We start from the raw sequence: 19,003 nt of genomic DNA, 5'->3' as shown, positions 1-19,003 counted from the left end.
TTAAGGTGCATTAGACAGGCGTATTTGTAGACATGACACATTCATGTTTTATACACATCTGTTTATATGTATGTTTTCATTTTCTATATGTATGAAAATTCTACAAATAGTCTGTCTTTTTGTTTATTCACCCCAACAGAAGCAAGGACCAGCCAATACATTGCCATATCTAGTGAAGGATGTTGGAAAGGTAATTACATCATTTACAAAATCTCTTGGGGACATACAAATTTATTTTAAATTTAAAAAATCGTTATTCATTTTCCTGAGTTTTCATTTATGAAAACTTAATATAATTTTGACATCTGGAAAGATGTATGACCCTATAGCAATGTCGCTCCAGAGAGTCTTTCAAAATTATGACTGAAACCGATTGATACATGCCATAGTAGTCAAGTGAAGTATAAACTGTTTCTGCACTTTGATAGGAAGTTTGGTATTGAGGACTCTGGTAATCCTACTGATCATTCTGCATGCTATGAAGATGATTCTGATGATTTGATGATGTTGTTATGATGGTGATGATGGTGATGATGATGATGATGATGATGATGATGATGGTGGTGGTGGTGGTGGTGGTGGTGGTGATGATGATGGTGATGATGTGATGATGAGGAGGAGTTGAGGAAGGTGCTACTTGTGATATGAGATCGCATCTATCATCGTAAGAAGAGTTATGAAAATACATATTAGTCGTCATGGTGATTACTAACTTACATTGCAGCACCACCATCACCTTCAGAAGTATTCCCTGTATGACATGGGCATGGTGTTTGAGAACCTCATGGGTGGAACGTACCAGTCAAGCTACACCGATAGGACCTTCAAGGCTCTACACCAGAATACCCTGAAAAAGGTAATCATTGATGGCGTGCAAGATGCACCCTTTCTTGCCTTCTGCTTATGGATTGTGCAATGACAGAATGTTAACATGTCAAGGTTTGTGGAACAAGTACAGTAGAAGTGCAGTGTAAGAGACATGATATTAAGTTGTGATGTAAAGGACGTCCACACTCATGAATTATGTCGTCAATGTGTCAACTTGTTGCAACAGCTTCGTCTGGTACTGTCATCATGTAAATTGACTCATGGATATTCCAAGATGTAGGACCAATTAAATATTTTTGCCAAAGCTCGGAGAGGGTTTGATGAGATGCACAGGTAGACTTTTATAGCTGGATCGTATTCAATATCTTCCAAAAATTCCCAATCTTTGTATAAATACTGCATCATGTATTCAAGGACATGTAACATTTGTCCAAACAATGTATATTGCCAATCCCTTTGGGCTATCCAAAAATACAAGGTGTCATTAGTGAGAATTCATTCTGTGTGAAGTCATCCAGTTTTAGAACTTTTGTAAAAGTACAGTATACTTTTCTCAGCATTGACTACATGCATACACTATTATGTTTTACTGATCTTCAAGACTAATGTTCATCTCATTGAGGATGATATATGCCTGGCAGTGTGTGCTTGTTTCTTTTACTCACCATTTTTCCTCGCTTCATCTTTTGCCCCTCCCCCTCCCAAATCATGTGACCAACCCCAGGGCCTGTCGTTCACCTTGCTAATAGAGCGTGAGGCTTCCGACGCCACGGTGCCGCCCATCGACCCCCTGCACAAGACCTTTGACTTCCCCTTCAACGAGCTCTTCATCTGGGCGGTGCTGACCAAGCGCCAGAAGATGGCCCTGTTTCTATGGCGACAGGATGAGGAGGCACTGGCCAAGGCACTGGTCGCCTCCTCCCTCTACCGGGCCATGGCCAAGTCGGCGGAGGTCATGAACCTCGAGACCGACATCAGCGGAGAGCTGAGGAGATACGCTGAGTGAGTCTTTAAGTGCAGTCGAGATTGCTTGTGAGATAAAGATGTTATGTAACCATGCACTTCCTGGTAGGAAATCCCCAATTCCGGGTTTGTTCATGCAAGGGTTAGGGGCTTGTGGGTCAGGTTAGGAACTTTGAGGGCATTTTCCCCAGTTTTTTTGGCAGCCATATGTGGTAGAGTTAGGAAGTTACAAGATTAATTGAATGGTATTGTACATATGTTTCAGTCTTATTTACATTGACTGTATATAGGAGTCAATATTACTTTGTTTCAGTCACATTTTTCTACTTCTTTAGAATGAATACAACTTTTCATTTCACAGCCTTTTTACTCCTCTATGTTGTCTGAATATGATGAAAGAAAAATCAATCATACTGTTCATGTGGGCATCCTATTATTTATAAAGTTGATCACATACAATTGTAGTACTGTAAAAGTGGAAATTTTCACGCATTTCGCGCAACGAGAAGCAAGAGCAAAAATAAAAGCACCCGAATATTTTTGCATGCCCTATGTTCCAGTACTTGATGTCTTGATTCCGCGGAATAAAAAAAACACGCAAAAGTCTTCTGACACTGCCAAGCGCGAAGGATTAGTTGCGTGAAAATATCCACTTTTACCGGCAGTAGTCCCATTTTCAGTGATTTCATATTGCTTGCATTGACCCAATTCAACTGACAGGGACAAGCATTCATTTGGCACGCTGCATTCATTTTTTTTTCTTACACAGTTATATCTATGAGAATGTTTATGTGGGAGTCAGTTTCTGTGTGGGTGTTATCATTCTACCTGGATAGGCTTACCTCAATTACCATCAGTATGTCAGCCAACAAGTTGATCTATTCTTGCGCAAAATGTCGGTCACAGGTGCTGTAATTGCTAGCAATCCAGGTGATTTTTGCTACCATGAAAGTTGAAGGTCTGGTTTTTAGAATACCTGATATATAAATATATATTTTTTTTTCATATTGAGGCCATGTTAGTATATGTGCCAACAGAAATTGGAATTAGCCTAAAAATACTCTTGTGGCTCTATGTATGGATGGGTCAACTGCCAGGAGCGTGTAAAGTCAAGGAGAGGATTCATTTTTAGATTGGCCGGGCTGTATGTCATTCCAAAGCGCTTTCAATGAGTGTGAATTATTGATGGTTGCGTTTACCATGGCACAATCTGGATAACAGCTTATCAGCTGTTAGTATGTGGTATTTAACCGTATTTCTGGGATGGCATCATAATTGGGGATGCCATCATAATCAAGCTGTAAAGGTAGCTTCTGCCCAGTGGGTATAAGCCTTAGCCTTCCTTTGCCAAGCTCCATGTAGAGCTGTGATGAGGAAGAATGAAGAGCACTGCATTTGGATATGTTGACCCATATCTTAGTTTCAAGGTCGCAGGGAAATAAGCTTTCTTTTGTATAACTGGAAAAATGTGAATGTGAAAGAAATAAATCACCTTCATTCCATCTGTACAATGATTTTTGTTAATGTGCTAAGTGGAGGAATAGGGAGAAAGAGTGTATTCACTTTTGCTTGATTTCATTTCTGACATTTCAGCTTTTTTTTTAGCTATCTGCATGCAATTTGAAAAGTGTTCAAACAACAGAAATTCGCAAGTTGTGATTGTGAACCTCCTACTCTTCATTCCAGGGAATTCAATGTTCTCGCCCTGGACCTGTTGGACCGTTGCTACCGCGAGGACGAGGTGGTGACCATTCACCTACTGACCGTCCAGCTGGACAACTGGAGCAAGCACACGTGCCTGAGCCTGGCTGCCATGGCCCAGCACCGGGAGTTCATGGCCCATGCTTGCTGTCAAGTGCTCCTCAATGACCTGTGGCATGGTGGACTCCAGGCTCAGAAGTACATCAATATCAAGGTATGGGACTAAGGATTCTTGCACTGGGGAAGGGGAAGTAGGGGCATGATTTTCTGACACATAGAGTTTTGGATTAAAACCTGATTCTATGTTTTAGCTGTAAAATTTGTTTATACAATGTATGCAGTTATATTTACCAATTTTACTGGAAAAACTTATATGTTTTTTCCCGTGGTATCATTTACAATCATAGTGATTTTGTCAACTCTTATGTAGACCTGGTAATGGGGCTACACAATTACTGATTTCGGCCATTGATAATTGATTGCTTTTGCAGGTGATTACCAGCCTCCTCTTCCCCGCCTGCATCTTTGCCATCGGCTTCAAGAGCACAGAGGAGCTGCTGCTGATGCCCCAGACCCTGGAGGAACACATGCAGGATGTGGAAGACGCGGACCGGCCCTCCTTCACTTCATCCACCTCCTTCACCCGCCTCCACAACGCCATCGAGGAGGAGGAGATTGAGATGGCGGTGAGCAAAAAAAGAAACGATAGCAGCCGTGTCTTTTACCAGATGCACGTGTCCGTCAGCATTGCAAATGAGATGGTGTTTCTTGATGTAGACTATCGTAGTTACATCTGGTAACATGTATATGTATATAATACGTCAACCATCATCATTGTAGGGAGATGCTCTTGAACACCAAAGGAATAGATTGTGCTGCAGGTTATCTTATTTATTATCTGAACTACGATGAACGAATCAGTCTGCAACGGTTTAGTAACACTTGCAATGTTTATGTTTAAAAAATGCTACCATTTTGGATTTTACAGATGAGGAAGGGATGTAATATTAACAATCTAATATCATTATATTGAGATTGTTTCTATACTTGTTGAATATGTGAATTGTCATTTTCATGTTGACCCGCCAAAATTATAATGAATATGATTTTTTTTTTTTTTTTTTAAAGACAGATGATGTTGCATATCTGTGACTTGAAAGCAAGAGATTAGTGCCGATGTGAACCCTACCAGATACTAAATTATATGCTGTGTTCCATTGTTACTCGGTCCCGTATGACATCTTCTGACCATAATCTGTAAAGATATTATGAATTGGGAGGGGATGCACCATGCATCAACCTCACAGACAATGTCTAGGTTGGGGGCAAAGGAGTAATATGATTCTATAACGAGCACCATGATATGATTTGCCCATTGATTGCCGAGAGCCAAAATGCCTCAAATAAATCCCAGTCCAGCACCTGACACTTGACAGTGATGGCATTTCGTTTTCAGGAGCGGCCGGGCCTTCGCAAGCGGCTGACCATCTCCTCAAAGGATACCACCCCCAGTGAGCACCAGCGGCACAGCAGCAACCGAGACCTGCCCATCAGGTCGACTGATAAGCGGCAACTGAGCGGGGGCAAGAAGCTCTACGAGTTCTTCAACGCTCCCATCACCAAATTCTGGTCCTACACGGTAGGAAGACACCACAAACAATGCCCCAATGTGCAGTTAAATACTGCTGTGTCTCTTTTGAAATCCCAGACCATGGATTGATTTGATAGTAACTTGCTTTATCGTGGTTTTGAGAAGACATGAAGGAGCTAAAGAAGAGCATTCAGAATATGTGAGGAGCAAAATATATACTCTTTGCTTGGAATCATACCTTTTTTTATCATACTCTTTCTTTCTTTCTTTAAAAAAGAAAAAGATAGTTTGCCCCTGTACTGCAGGCATAACTCTTTATGAAATCAATTCCATGTCAATCAATTCCATTTGAGTGTGTTGTACACGTTGGAACTGTGAATTAACTGCTGTGAAAAATATGCTTCTTGACCCCTTTGGAGAAGCTGCAATCTTATTAATGATTTCAATTTGAGGACTTGCCAGCATATCCAGATGGGTTTTGTTGACATTACCTCTAAATCTTTTTGATAGATTATGGGTATGTTTGCTTAGAAGTGTAGAGATCACACAATGAAGGTCTCAGTGTAACTTTTAGAGTAGGAGTTAAGGGTCTCAACTGTCTAATCTCAAAATGTTTGCATTAGGATAATTGGCAGTTTCTTTTCACTTGTGTCTTTTTTTTAAATGTGTTCTTTTGCTAGATTTTCTACCTTGCATTCATGGCCCTCTACAACTATGTATGTCTGTTCCGGATGGGTCCCATGCCGTCAATCTTTGAGTGGATTGTCATCGCCTACATCATCTCCACGGGGATGGAGCATGTAAGAGAGGTAGGTCTTGTAGGATTGCCAAACAAGAAGAGAAGCAAGAATGCCAGAGCTGCCAAGTCTCCCTCATTCTGCAGGAGTCTCCCTGAAAATGTCCAAATCTGTTCATGTCTGAATAAGAGAATATCAAAATCTCCCTGATTTTGGAACTATCTCTGCCCACTGAAATGCATGCATTTACACACAGATATCTTCCTGATTATTGTGTGGAATCTCCCTGATCTGGATGTGGGAATGTTGGCAGACCTGGAATGCACGGGAATGAGCTTGTGACATTCATCGTTCCCTTATCACATTTTTTTTTCTATTATGATACTGTTGCCATTGTAACAATATGTTTCATCCTCAGTTTTGGCTTACATATGAGGTAGGGTTTTAGGGTGATGAGAGCTTCAAAGAGATACTTGGAGTCAAGTTTTATCCTCCTAATAGTGATTTTCCTTGGAGTTCTGCATTTTAGCATGGGGAGTGCATCCCGTCCTCGTGTTTTTCGTAGGAATGTGGCTTTTATGATTTGGGCCATTCTGGAGCATTAGCGTGTCTCACAAATGCTCAACATATTAGGCAATCAGCTGTTCATGTGTGAAAGTATAGATTTGAAAACAGTCACCATCAAGCTATTGTGTTGCAATTTTGATCGTGTAATGTTGTTGCATGATAACACCAGGAAAGTTTTTTAAGAGTATCTGATATAAGTAATCCTAGTGTAGAATATTGTACGATAAACATCAGCACTTCAGATTTAATCTTATGGAAACAGCCTCGTAGAGTTTTCATTGCACTAACACTTGAAATTAGTTATCATATGATAATGTGCCTTTGGCCAGTATATAAACCTGGCATGTCCATGGCAACACTCTGGTTTGTCAATTGCAAGTGATCAAAGCTTATCCCCCACATCAACAGGTATATATTGATCTGTCCTCAACAAATATTTGCCCCCCTGGCAGCTCCTGGCAGCGGAACCGTCTAGGCTGTCTCACAAGTTTCAAGTCTTCTACTCGGTCTTCTGGAACGTGCACGACTTCTTCGCCATCCTCATCTTCGTGGTGGGCTTCGTTCTGCGCATGGTGCCGTCCACCCACCTGTCGGGGCGTGTTGTCTACTGCGTGGTCATTGTCCTCTGGTACCTGCGCTTCCTGGAGATCCTCAGCGTCAGCAATTACCTGGGTCCACTCATCAACATGATCGGAAAAATGGTGAGACCAAGCTGAGAGTTGAGAATTGGCTCTTTATCATTCTTTTTTTTTCGCAACTGTGATTGCATTGAGCAGCATGGTCATTATACTGTTGTTAATGTGAGCAGAAGTCAATTACCGGTACATAATCTTTTACAGGTTTGTTTGGCTGTAACCAAATTTCGATACAAGAAAATTGTTATAGTAGGAGTCACCTGTATATATGCAGTCAACCTCGCCTAAGTCAAATCTATTTGGTTTGAAGAAATAGCTTCGACTTTAATAGAGAAAATTCTACTTAGGAGGGATTAAAATTAATAGAATGTAAAGAGAAGACAACTTGAAAAAAACCTTCGACTTAGGCGACTATTCGACTTATGCAAGGTCAACTTAAGCAAGGTTGACTTTACATGCACCACCAGAGCGAGCAATGTAGGTAACTGTAAATATCAGGTACCCGGTTGAATCAAATGCTGCATGGATGTGTTCCCTTCCATGGTTAATGAGCGTGATACCCTGTGCTACTGTAATGTGACAATGAGACCTTCCTCATATCTGCTTCGTCTTTTCTCTCTCTCTCTTCCTGCCCAGCTTCGAGACATGTGCTACTTCCTGATCGTGCTCATCATCATCCTGGTCAGCTTCGGCGTCATCCGCCAGTCGGTGCTTAATCCTAATGTGGAACCCTCATGGTGGCCGATCAGGGAGGTGCTCCATGAACCCTACTGGATGATCTATGGGGAGGTGTATGCAGGAAAGATCAATCGTGAGTGCAACGAAAGAGAGAGAGAGAAATTCATATCCAACTTCCGGTGCGAATGAAGTCGATTTGGTTTTTGTAGCCACAGGGTGGTGTACACAAACAAGATCAGTCATGTGTTTAAGGGAAAACACAGAGTCATGCCCAACCTCTAGCATGAAGTTCATGCCTTTTCAGTCTTCACGTGGTGTATGCAGATAAGATCAGTCAGAGATGTTGGGGAAGACTTACAGTGCTGCCCTGCTCTACAGTGATTTGAGTCGCCTTTGTTCATCTCTCGGGAGATGCATACAGACAATTTCTGTTTTGGCTTTTTAAGGAAGTCGCATAATTGTGCCCAAAATAGTGCGAATGTACTTGATGCTGTTTAATCATAGGAAGGCGGACACAGATAAGATTAATCATGAGTGTTGATGGAAAACACACCGTCATACCCAACTTGTACTTTGAATGAACTTGATGCTATTTCAAAACAGGGAGGTGTATGCAGACATGATATGAAATGAGTTTAAGGGAAGACAGACGGCATTTCTAGATGGCTAATTGAAATAGGAACAAACTGCAAACATGATAGAAATGATATGCTTTGAAATTTTATACATTATGTTGATAGACTAGTTACGAGGTTATTAGAGATAAATTCAAGCCTATGTTCTCTAGCTGTTGAACTTACCAAAGCTTTTAAAGTTGAAATTCAGTGAATTGCATGTTTCTCATCAAAAGGTATTGTGTGTACAAACATATAATTGATCATATTTTGTCAGAGTAAGCAAAAAACAAACAAACAAACAAACAAAACAAAACAAAACAAAAAACGCTTTGCAGTGTAAATTTATTTTAATTTTCATTGACATAATATGTGAGGGGTAGGGTTAGGCCACTGTTATTGTAATCCGGGCCTGTAACTGTTTCTTTACGTGTGATGTTTGTTTGTTATGGAATTTAAGTGTTTCACTAAAAATTTTAAAATGTGCTTGAGAAGATAGATGGCCCATTTCCATTCCAGTTATCCACATTCTGATTAAGTTGCAACTGTGGCAAACATGCGAACCATCAACATTACATACTGCAATGTGAACACGTATAGAAAAAAAGCAATGGCAAATATATAAAGTTGAAGCAAATTTGACCTTTGGAAAGGCAAAGTTTGTTTAAGTTAAACCATTTTCTACAGTCCCAACTAATTTGAGGTTAGCAAGGTTGACTGTATTTGTTATAAACTTCTCTCTGTATTCATCGTTTGCATCTCTCTTGGACAGCACCATGTGGTGACGGGCCTGACATGGATCCGTGCATGACTGGATACTGGGTGGTTCCCGTGGCGATGTCCATCTACTGCCTGGTTGCCAACATCCTCATTGTCAACATTCTCATCGCCTTGTTCAAGTGAGCTTACTATGTCTTGGCATCTCTCAGCCGAGCAATTATCATTGCTCATCGATCGAATCATATCAATTACCAAATCATGCATTGCATTATTTTTTTTTTTTAATCACAAGGAGTTTTGATAGTGGCACTTAAGAAGTAATCAATTTAAGATCTGTATACATCCCAAACTTGCTCTGCAAATCTGATGTCACTACATCATCAGCAGTGTGCTTATGTGCTGAGGGAATCAGAGTTTGGAGGCGAACTATTGAAGACATATTCTGAGCAAAACAAAATAGCTGCCAAGCAATTTTCATGCCGCCATAGCAGTTGTGTTTTAGCAATTTGTAGGAGTTATTCTCAGCAAAGTGAATCCACCTGGTCATTAGTGTACTAATGTCCAGTGAATAGCAAAGTTGGGCCCGTAGGCAAAAGAAAATACTGGTCATGTGTCATCTCTCAACCAATCATTTGATTGGGATACATATCGTCATTTGAACATGCAGAATATTGACAAATGACAACTGTTTTGTTAGGATCCATATCGCCATTTTGATATGCAAAATATTGACAAAAGACAATTGTATTCCATCCACCTCCTCCTCCTCCTCCTCCATTCTTAGCACCACATTCCAAAGAACGATGCCCATCGCCAACCAGCTGTGGAAGTTCCAGCGGTACAGCGTCACCATGAAGTATGAGCAGAAGCCCATCCTGGTGCCGCCCTTCACCATCCTCTGCTACCTCTTCTCCTTGTTCAAGTTCATCGTCTGCCAGTGCAGAAACTGTGAGAAGAGGCAGGAGGACCGCAGGCTGAGTGAGTGACGGAAGCATGGATATCCCTGAGTCATTCAGAACAAGCCATTTTTGTGCAAGTGACTTTGCAGTAGTGTGTTCAGAGCTGTGGGGTTTTCTGTGCCAATCAACACGCAAAGCACATACTGTAAAAGTGGAAATTTTCGTGGTATCGAAATTTTCATGCATTTCGAGCAACCAGAAACTAGCGCGAAAATAAAAGCACATGACTATTTTTGCTTGCCTTATGTTCCAGTAGTTGATGTCTTGATTCCGCGGAATTAAAACACGTGAAACACGAAAAATTCATCCCACGAAAATATACACTTTTACAGTAACGTTTAAAGGGGGGTGGGGAGTTATCCTTGTGAGATCTGATCACTTCAAGTATTATAGCTGCTTTCCTTAAAAGAGCACAAATTGGACATGTGAATAATCTTAATATTCTTAATATTCTTGGCATCCTCCTTCTCTGTTGACTTTCTGTTTGTTTTTAAGTATTTACACTTAGCTGTAAGTTATCATCAGTCCATCCAAATGATTCTCATTGTATATGAAGAAGAAGATCTTGTATCTGAGGGGATTAGTTATCCAGTAAGCAATGTTTTTACTGACATAAATGTAGGTGTTAATCTCTTTAAGCCAATTCTACATACCCTTGATGTTATGCCGTGATATGGTTGTGTAATGCAATTTGAGAGCTGGGGTGCAAATCCTCCCCCATACATTGCTGACTGTGATTGGTGAAAGTCTATCAAATGAGCTAGGCATTTACTATAGTTCCAGCTGGATAATTTTCTAAAATATAGAATTCATCTAAATGAGTGAATAATCGTAGCTCTGCGTGGCAATCAATCTGTTCGCTGATGTACTAAGTTTCTTTTATTTCAGAGCTATTTCTCGAGAAGGAGGCCATGGATCAAGTACAAGACTTTGAGGAGGCTTGTTTGGAGATCTACCTCAAGGACAAGGAATCTCAGAGACAAGTGTCCAGTGAGGAGAGACTCCGGGAGGTGGCTGAAAGGTAATATGCAAGATCTGTAGTGTTCTCTTCTTTCTTTCTTTTTTAGCAGGGGAAATCTGAATTTTTGAGCAACAATGAAAAATGCTAGTAAATATCTCGCATTTGCAGATCTAAATAATTGAAAGCAAACGTTAAACTCTGCAGGGGTCAAGAGACAGAGCTTTGATGCAAAACAAAGCATTCTGTTTTAAATCTTCAAGACTCTTTCAAGAGCTACTGTGACACAAGTTTGTGTGAGGTGAAACTGATGTCTAGTGCTGTTCAAATTAAGAAGTGGTATGTGGGAAAGCCCGTGATGGTCCCCATTTGTCCCTTGGGACAGGTAGCCAATGGCATCTGTAGCCAGGAATCGAACAGTGGAGAAAATGTGGTATGTTCTGTGCAAAATTCCTCTGAATGCTATTCTTTAAACCATTTGCTTACTGGAACAGGGTGTACAATACAATAACTCTACAGTGAATCGCTATGTCTTACAGGCAACAGGTTAATTCAGATGTAATGAATTGTTGCTCAAGGAATTTTTGTAATCCACGCTTTCTAAAATTGACCCAGCTTCAGCCCTAAATCTCAGTTCTGTCTTTGAAAGAAACTGTGTGGTGGCATTCAGAGTTTTCTTTTTTGTTTTAGTGCATTATGCATGTGAGCAGGGAAGAAATGTCTTAAGACTCTACCAAGGAATTTTGATTGACACTTAATGCTGTGATGAGGTCGTAAAATCTGTGAACTGAGAAGTGTTTCATCTCTGGTAAATCTTTGCAGATCGGAGGACCACTCGTACCAGCTGGAGGAGATTGTGGAGAAGGAGAACCTTTCAAAGCTTGGCATGCGCTCCTTCGAGCGAAGACTCATGCGAGTGGAGGAGGCCACGTTCCAGACGGCAAGGAGCATATATGACATCCGCCAGCTGCTGATGACCAGTCTCCTGTCTGCGGAGATCAACGAAAATCTTCTGGGCGTGCCGTCCTCCAAGTACAAGAGCGCCAGCGATGGTGCCCTCAATAAGGATAAATGGCCTGGTGAGAAGGAGATGCCCAGGCGGGGATGGAAGGTGCGCAGTGGCAGCTCCTTTCCGCCTATGCAGCAGAAAGGACACGAGTTTGAACCCCACCCAGGGTTGCCACCGCGGTCGGAGCTGTTGAAGAAGGATAAGGATCTTCCCCTCGGTGCGCCCAGTTTGGGGATGGAGCGAGTGAGCCCGCGGACAGGTCGTAGGAAGCTGGTATCCAGCATGGCTTTCGATGAGGGATCCTTGGAGCTGAAGACGAATGGCAATGGTAAAACCAGTGGGAACAGCTCGGACAAGAGTCTGCACCACAGTGAGCTGCACAGCGGAGACAGCAGTGGGGAGAGCGACACCGCTCCCACCTCGGACAAGGAGGACGGGCCAAGAACCTTTGGCAGCCCAACCCGACTGGTGCCAAGGGTGGTGCTGGATGGCAGATCTGAAGTGAAGCGCAGCAAGAGCAGCCAAAAGGTGCTGCGGCTCAGCACCTTTGAGCGTTACCTGTCCATGGTGGCGCCACAGCAGGACTTTGAGAAGAATCACCAGCCCATTAAGCGGCAGGTCGGAGGCGAGTTCACGCGGAAGCGCAACGTTGCCCGCAGCCCCGTGGAGAGGCTGCTGGGCACCTCGGGGCTGCGTCACATAGACTCTGAGAGTACCATGTCTATCTACAGTACGTCGAGCGTGCAGACCAGCAACCTGACATCCATGCAGCGTCCCATGCCTTACACCTCGGCGCCTGTCTACTCCACCATCACGGACCACATCGACACCAGTGCAGCGAACACCAACCGTCTCCATGAGCTGGGCGCATCGACATCAAGCACTGGCTACATATCAATGAATGACAATTTGGACCTCGACGTGCCCCCATCTCCTTCGCCGTTTGTGAGATCGGGGATGTCCCTGGACTTCACGCCTTTCACTAGCCTGCGATCGGACACTCTCCAACGATCGCCAACGCGGCCAGACCACCTGAAAAAGGTGGAGCAGGGCTGCTATGAGATGATGGACGAGAGCGAGTCCGACCAGGACCCGGTGCGGATGCGAACTAGCATCGAGGACGAGGATGAGAGCGGGATAGAGTTCACGGTGAGGAAGTCGTCCGAAACCAGTCAGGAGAGCAAAGAGGAAGTGACCAAGGAGACGACCTGCTGAAATCAAGACTGAGAACACGCCAAATAGGAATTCCCATTTTTATGCTATTTCACTGAAAAAAAACATTTACAATGATATGAGACAGCTCATCAGTGAATTGTAATGTCCATCATCTTGCTTCGTCCTTAATGTTAACAGATTTTGACCAATTCATCAACGCTGTTTTGTCCTGGTTGCTGTCAACAGTGAAAGACTTTCATTTTCCGTCAGTTTACTGGGGCAAAGAGGAAATTCTGGCCTATGTGTGGTCTTTGGAACTTGAAACATTCCCAGCATAAGATTATAATTAAAACTTTCTTCAATTACTTGTGCAATGTCAAACATCTGGCAAGGCAATAAATCTATACTTTGTTTTTTTGTGGTGGAACTCTAAACAAAAAATCTCATCAAGTGAAATGTCACAGCCTCATTTTCATGACATGAAATTTCTCTCTTACATCAATTGTTCCTCTTTAGATTATTTCAGCAGTATGCAAAAAAAAAAGAAGCTCATAAAGATATTAAAAGAATATGGTACTTTACTATTACTATTGCCAAATGTGGAGGCAGTTCTTGGTTAAAGTAAGAGTGAGGAGATATGTGCATGATATTATTTATTATCTTTTCCTGTTCTATCTACAGGTTAAATATTGAAAGGGGGGGGGGGAGGTTGTCTGCTGCACAAGATTACTATGCAAAGTGTGAAGGATAATGTCTAAGCAGGGACTGTCCAGTCATGTAGTTAAAGGACAAGTTCACCTTCATAAACATAAGGATTGAGAGAATGTAGCAATATTAGTAGAACACATCATTGAAAGTTTGAGGAAAATCAGACAATCCGTTCAAAAGTTATGAATTTTTGAAGTTTTTGTGCAGTACCCGCTGGATGAGAAGACTACTGCAGTGTATGAATAACTTAGATGTCACATGCGTACAACAATATAAGGAAAATATAAAGAGAATTTCACAAAATTCCATCTTTTGAAAAAAGCACACATTCCCCTGACTCGTTACCGACAAATGTTATGAGTAATATTATTCCCCCTGCCTTTAGAAAGAGGCAAGTCAAATGCTCTTTTATTATGCGAAAAAAGTGAAAATATGTGGAATTTTCTTTTACATTTTCTTTATACTGTTGTACGCATATGACTCACAAGCTGTAGTAGTCTCCTCATCCAGCGGTTCCAACACAAAAATTTAAAAAATTCATAACTTTTGAACGGATTGTCTGATTTTCCTCAAACTTTCACTGATGTGTTCTACTAATATTGTTGCATTTTCTCAATCCTTATGTTTATGAAGGTGAACTTGTCCTTTAAATAGTAGGAGACCTAAATGATAGTGTGATGAGATGAGAAAACATTCCTTGTAAGATTGCTCAAACAAAGACCACAACACTGTGGGACTCCATTCACATAACCCCACCTCCACAATACTTTGAAATGGTTATATGTTATTGTTCCTGTTATTGTTACTCATCCAAGATTGTTGATTTCAGAGAATATTCATATCTTGAACACCACACGTGGTTGTAACCATTCTCTTTGTGTGCAGGGCAAGGATCAATGACAGTCACACAATCCATGTTGCTTGGACTTATTCCTCCAAAAAACGCTTTATCTAGAAACAAAGTGTGCAGATAGAGCAATGTCCTTCTTCATTTTGTAAATAGTACATTTATTTTGTCATATTTCTTTATTTTGACATATGAATTTACTTTTTACCAAGGGACTTTAATTTCTTACGTCAGCCAAACTGCCTTGAAGTAAAGGAATGTTTTACCAATTGAATGTAACATAGTTTGCAGGGAAATAGAGATTTGTGTTTGTGATGTATTTGTACAAGTATGTAAATATACGGACAAATATTATTTGTAAATGTCTTTATCATAGAGGAGGAAGAGTTGGTACTGCACAAACTATTTATTCAGCAATGCCTTCGTTTCATAGAGACTGTAGTATAACTCAAATTAATCCAAATGAAGAGGGATGTAGTGTGTCCTTGTGGCAGTACTTTTCAATGCTTAGACGATCTCTACTAAACGGGGTAGACGATCTCTACTAGACGGGGAGCGCACACTTCATAACCTTGGAGCCATTGCAGAGCACACCATACCACAGCCGTGTTGCAAGTAGAGCCTCCTTTCTTGTCCTACTGTTCATAGTGAGGAAGGAGCAGAAAATGATCAATATTCCCATTTCTGCAATTCCGTGGCACAAAGCAACGTCTGACTTTGAATAAGAATGGAGGAATTTCCAGGGAAAGTTTGCAAGTCTGAATTATTTGGGTGTTGGAAGCAAAATGGTTGTCTATACGCTGGGGGAGAACTCTGAGTGATTTTTGGACAAAGCGTAAAGAACTGCCCCACAGCCCTGAGCTTTCGTGCACAACTCATTGTAGTGCAATCTGGCTTCGCTACCAAAGAGGCCAAGACTTCTCCCCAGGGATTCCCCACGGGAAACTGATCGTCAATGGACTAAGCTACCCGTGCAGAAAATTCATGGTGCTACTAATTCGTATGAACGTGATGATGATGATGATGATGATGATGATAGTGGTGATGATGATGCGATGCATGTAGATGTATGATGAAATCGTTATTGGAATTTCAGAGTAACTTTCCTGCACAAAGTGTGGTTGATTTAAGAGTATATCGTTGCCTCACTTTGCTAAAATATATGCTTTACCCTTGTGACATCTTAGTGACATTACGAGACAAGTTAACTGCATGGTAGTGATGCAGGATTTGCTGGACATAGACTGTGAAATCTGGAAGTGATTAAAATGTTTACTCTTTGACAAAAAAAAAAGGAAAGGAAAGAGTTATGAGAAATTAGATATTCATGATGTTGTTGTAAAAGTTTGCATGACTTGCGCTAGATGAAGATGAAGATTTTATTATTGATGCAATTGTACTAGTTTGAAAGAAGAAATGTTTTTATGTGATAGAGACCTTGGGACTGTGCGAAAAGCCATTGGCCAGAGAGCACAAATGTGTGTACAAATGTAGTTGCCCCCATCCCCACCTGCCCCCAATGTAAAAAGAAAAATAAAATTATATTGATATGTGACACTATATATGGCAGGCACATCTGTTGTGACACACAAAAAAACACATAGGAAATGTACTGTTCTCCTAGCAGTTTGCAGAATTATTTGAAGGTGGTGGTAAAATTATCAACGAAATTTTGCTGTCTAAGGGGCAGAATGGGATTGGTAAAGTAGGTTCTGTCAAACTTGTGATTCCTTCATCATATTCAGCTTCCACAGTCATAGGCATGGATGTGACATCTTCAGGGCTAGATGTTGTTTCCAAAGACTCAAACTCACGTATACGTAATAAAAGCGAAATTGAATTGAATTGAATATGTATCGAAGACTTACACAAGGCATTACTCCGTAGTCATCCCTGTTACGTTGTAAGATTTTTATGCAGACATTACACACCCCTGAAGTCAAAAGTGCATGTAACATTCCATTTTGCCCCGAAGAGTAATGACAGTTATAGGTGCACATTACGGCAGCCAGTCTTAGGCCCACAAGGTTTCATGGGATGCATTAAGTAGATTTTGCTTGCATGATGTGATTGGCTTATCCGTTGTTCGTAAGAGATAAAAAGAAAAGTTATATTTTTATAGCACTTCAATGCTGGTGTATTTTGTCAGCTGTGTGCTTGCCCTGGCTGAGGTATGATAGTTTGGCGTGGAGATGTACACCATTTTTCAGTGCATTCACAGTTCATCACAGTCAACTGGAGACTCTGTGAAGATCCATCCATGCCGACCTTTGACCCCACTCAATGCCACGCAATTATAAACAGCAAAACAAAAATCTATATATATTATATATTGTTTTTCTTCCTCGGCATGAGGAGTTCTCGTTTGCTCTCTCATGCTGAATGTTTGATGTGAAGGAATTGTTGAACCCTCCATTGCCTAGAATGTGAAGTCTATGCAACTGAGTGTTCTCACAGACATGGTATATATACAGAGCTTCCATGCTATATGTATTCTTGTGAGGGGAAAAAAAAATAAGCAGATAGGGTACAGAGTACCATATTGGAAATGCATGTTCTCGGCAAGATTGTGCGTCATCTGGGTATTTGCTTAAATTGATCCTTGGATAGCTTGCGCAGCTGATGTGATAATTATGAACAAAAGAGGATCTGCCTAAAGGATGTGTAAATGTGAATGTGAGTGATTGTAATTAGAGGAATGCTATAAATTAATCTAAGTTAAGGGGAGGGGTGAAAGGAATAAAAACAAGTTGTGTGAAATATCTGAATAATATGTACCGTGATGTTATGAGAAAACGAAAAATTTTCATCTCTGCTTTATAATCCAATGAATTTCCTGCAATGAATTTACTTCCATGCCATTCTGCAATTCGGTGTGTGAAATATCACTATAATGGAATTTCCGGAAAAAAACAACACAAAAAACACAAAACACAAAATGTGCATCTACTACTATGCTGATTATCAATTGATAACACCCTCCAATAGGGAATAGCACAAACTTTTCAACCCAAATTGAAGAAAAATATTACTCTCATACAAGCGGGAACAAGTGGAATGAACAAGAAGAAATCAGTCACATAATAATAATTGAATTGAACCTTATGCCATGGCTCACAGTCTACTGTGAAGTCTGATTACTACTTCTGTAATTTCAACTCAATATTAGCTCATTTTTGTTATCATTGCTCTCTCTCCCTCTCTCTCTCTCTCTCTCTCTCTCTATCTCTCTCCTTTTTGCATTATCTATTTTCATATTACTCTAATCTGAAGAAAAACTTGCCTTCTAGCAATTGTGTTGTAGAATGGTAATGGCTTGCATTTCACTCAAAGTCACAAAATATGATGATGAAAATAGTCAATTAGCAGTGATTGTACACGCCTGGTCAGTATTCTCTGAATGTTTCATGAAAATATGTTGGACATATGACACTTGGCAATTTACATGTTTTCTCACTATTTGTACACACTCTCATGCACTGGAAGAGTTCACACTTTGTTTTATGAATATTGCAACCACCACGGATACAACTTTCCACTTTTCACTTTCTGTTTGCTCTAGTGACTAGTAGAGCATGATTCTCAAGACACTAGTAAATTCACTTAATGTTGCACTCAAAAGAGTGTTCTCGGCAGTTGAACTCTTGTGGCATTTTATAAATTCTTTTGTAAATGGGTCAATATTTTATCTCTGGGTGTGACAATATTCTTATATTCTAAGGTGATCACGAATAGCTTGTAAAGTTGTTACTATTGCATTATTATCAAATGGCTGGAGCTAATTTTGACAATTAGCAGTGGGGAGGATTTTTTTTCTTTTTTTTTGCAATGACTTTGTCTGATGAGCTTATGTTGTGCAAATACTATCACTCCTTGGTGCAATAATGTGGAAGAGATTATCAATCCTCACGAAATACTTGTAATGACAGTTGAAGTAGTTGTGGATACTGTAACATCTCTGTCTTACAGGAGAAAAAAAGAAGAAACAACAACAAAGAATTAAACGTGCAGTGTGTGAAATGAATGTGTAGGTTCTGACATACTTGGTACTGAAATATACATGCATCATGTGTAGGGGATGTCATTTTGTGTAATACACAAATGTATTAAAGAAAAGAGGTTAACTAGTTCACACCAGTGTCGCTGTCTTGAATTATTCGTGTTGATTTCTTGGTTGCAAATGTGTGAAAGTGTTATGTTTATGGTGTGACTTTACATTTAGTGGAGTGTGCATTCCGAACTTGCTACTGTTGGGAAGCTCAGAGTACGAAATTAAAGGTCTTATTTACCTTTCGGAACACTGATTTAAAAAATTTTCAAGATATGACATTTA

The 19,003-nt window shown here is 40.7% G+C and overlaps 1 protein-coding gene across 1 annotated transcript in view; it reads left to right on the top strand.

Annotated features, from left to right (window-relative positions):
* Window positions 1-13,654, top strand: part of LOC139738504 (transient receptor potential cation channel subfamily M member 3-like) — an 86,042-nt gene extending 72,388 nt beyond the window's left edge. Inside the window, exons 12-24 of the mRNA XM_071649129.1 lie at window positions 140-190; window positions 725-856; window positions 1,553-1,830; window positions 3,478-3,706; window positions 3,984-4,178; window positions 4,949-5,131; window positions 5,764-5,892; window positions 6,840-7,088; window positions 7,659-7,833; window positions 9,087-9,213; window positions 9,819-10,012; window positions 10,882-11,014; window positions 11,774-13,654. Of these exons, the coding sequence (XP_071505230.1) occupies window positions 140-190; window positions 725-856; window positions 1,553-1,830; window positions 3,478-3,706; window positions 3,984-4,178; window positions 4,949-5,131; window positions 5,764-5,892; window positions 6,840-7,088; window positions 7,659-7,833; window positions 9,087-9,213; window positions 9,819-10,012; window positions 10,882-11,014; window positions 11,774-13,175 (3,477 nt within the window). The 3' untranslated portion in view covers window positions 13,176-13,654. The remainder of the gene's footprint in view (window positions 1-139; window positions 191-724; window positions 857-1,552; window positions 1,831-3,477; window positions 3,707-3,983; window positions 4,179-4,948; window positions 5,132-5,763; window positions 5,893-6,839; window positions 7,089-7,658; window positions 7,834-9,086; window positions 9,214-9,818; window positions 10,013-10,881; window positions 11,015-11,773) is intronic.
* Window positions 13,655-19,003: the final 5,349 nt, after the last annotated feature.

Source organism: Diadema antillarum, unplaced genomic scaffold, assembly GCF_040938485.1.
Source record: "Diadema antillarum isolate AM-2024a unplaced genomic scaffold, OU_Dant_1.0 seq00000746_RagTag, whole genome shotgun sequence".
Taxonomy (NCBI): domain Eukaryota; kingdom Metazoa; phylum Echinodermata; class Echinoidea; order Diadematoida; family Diadematidae; genus Diadema; species Diadema antillarum.
The sequence above is the reverse complement of the archived record's forward strand: the minus strand, read 5'-3'. Positions and strand labels throughout refer to the sequence as shown.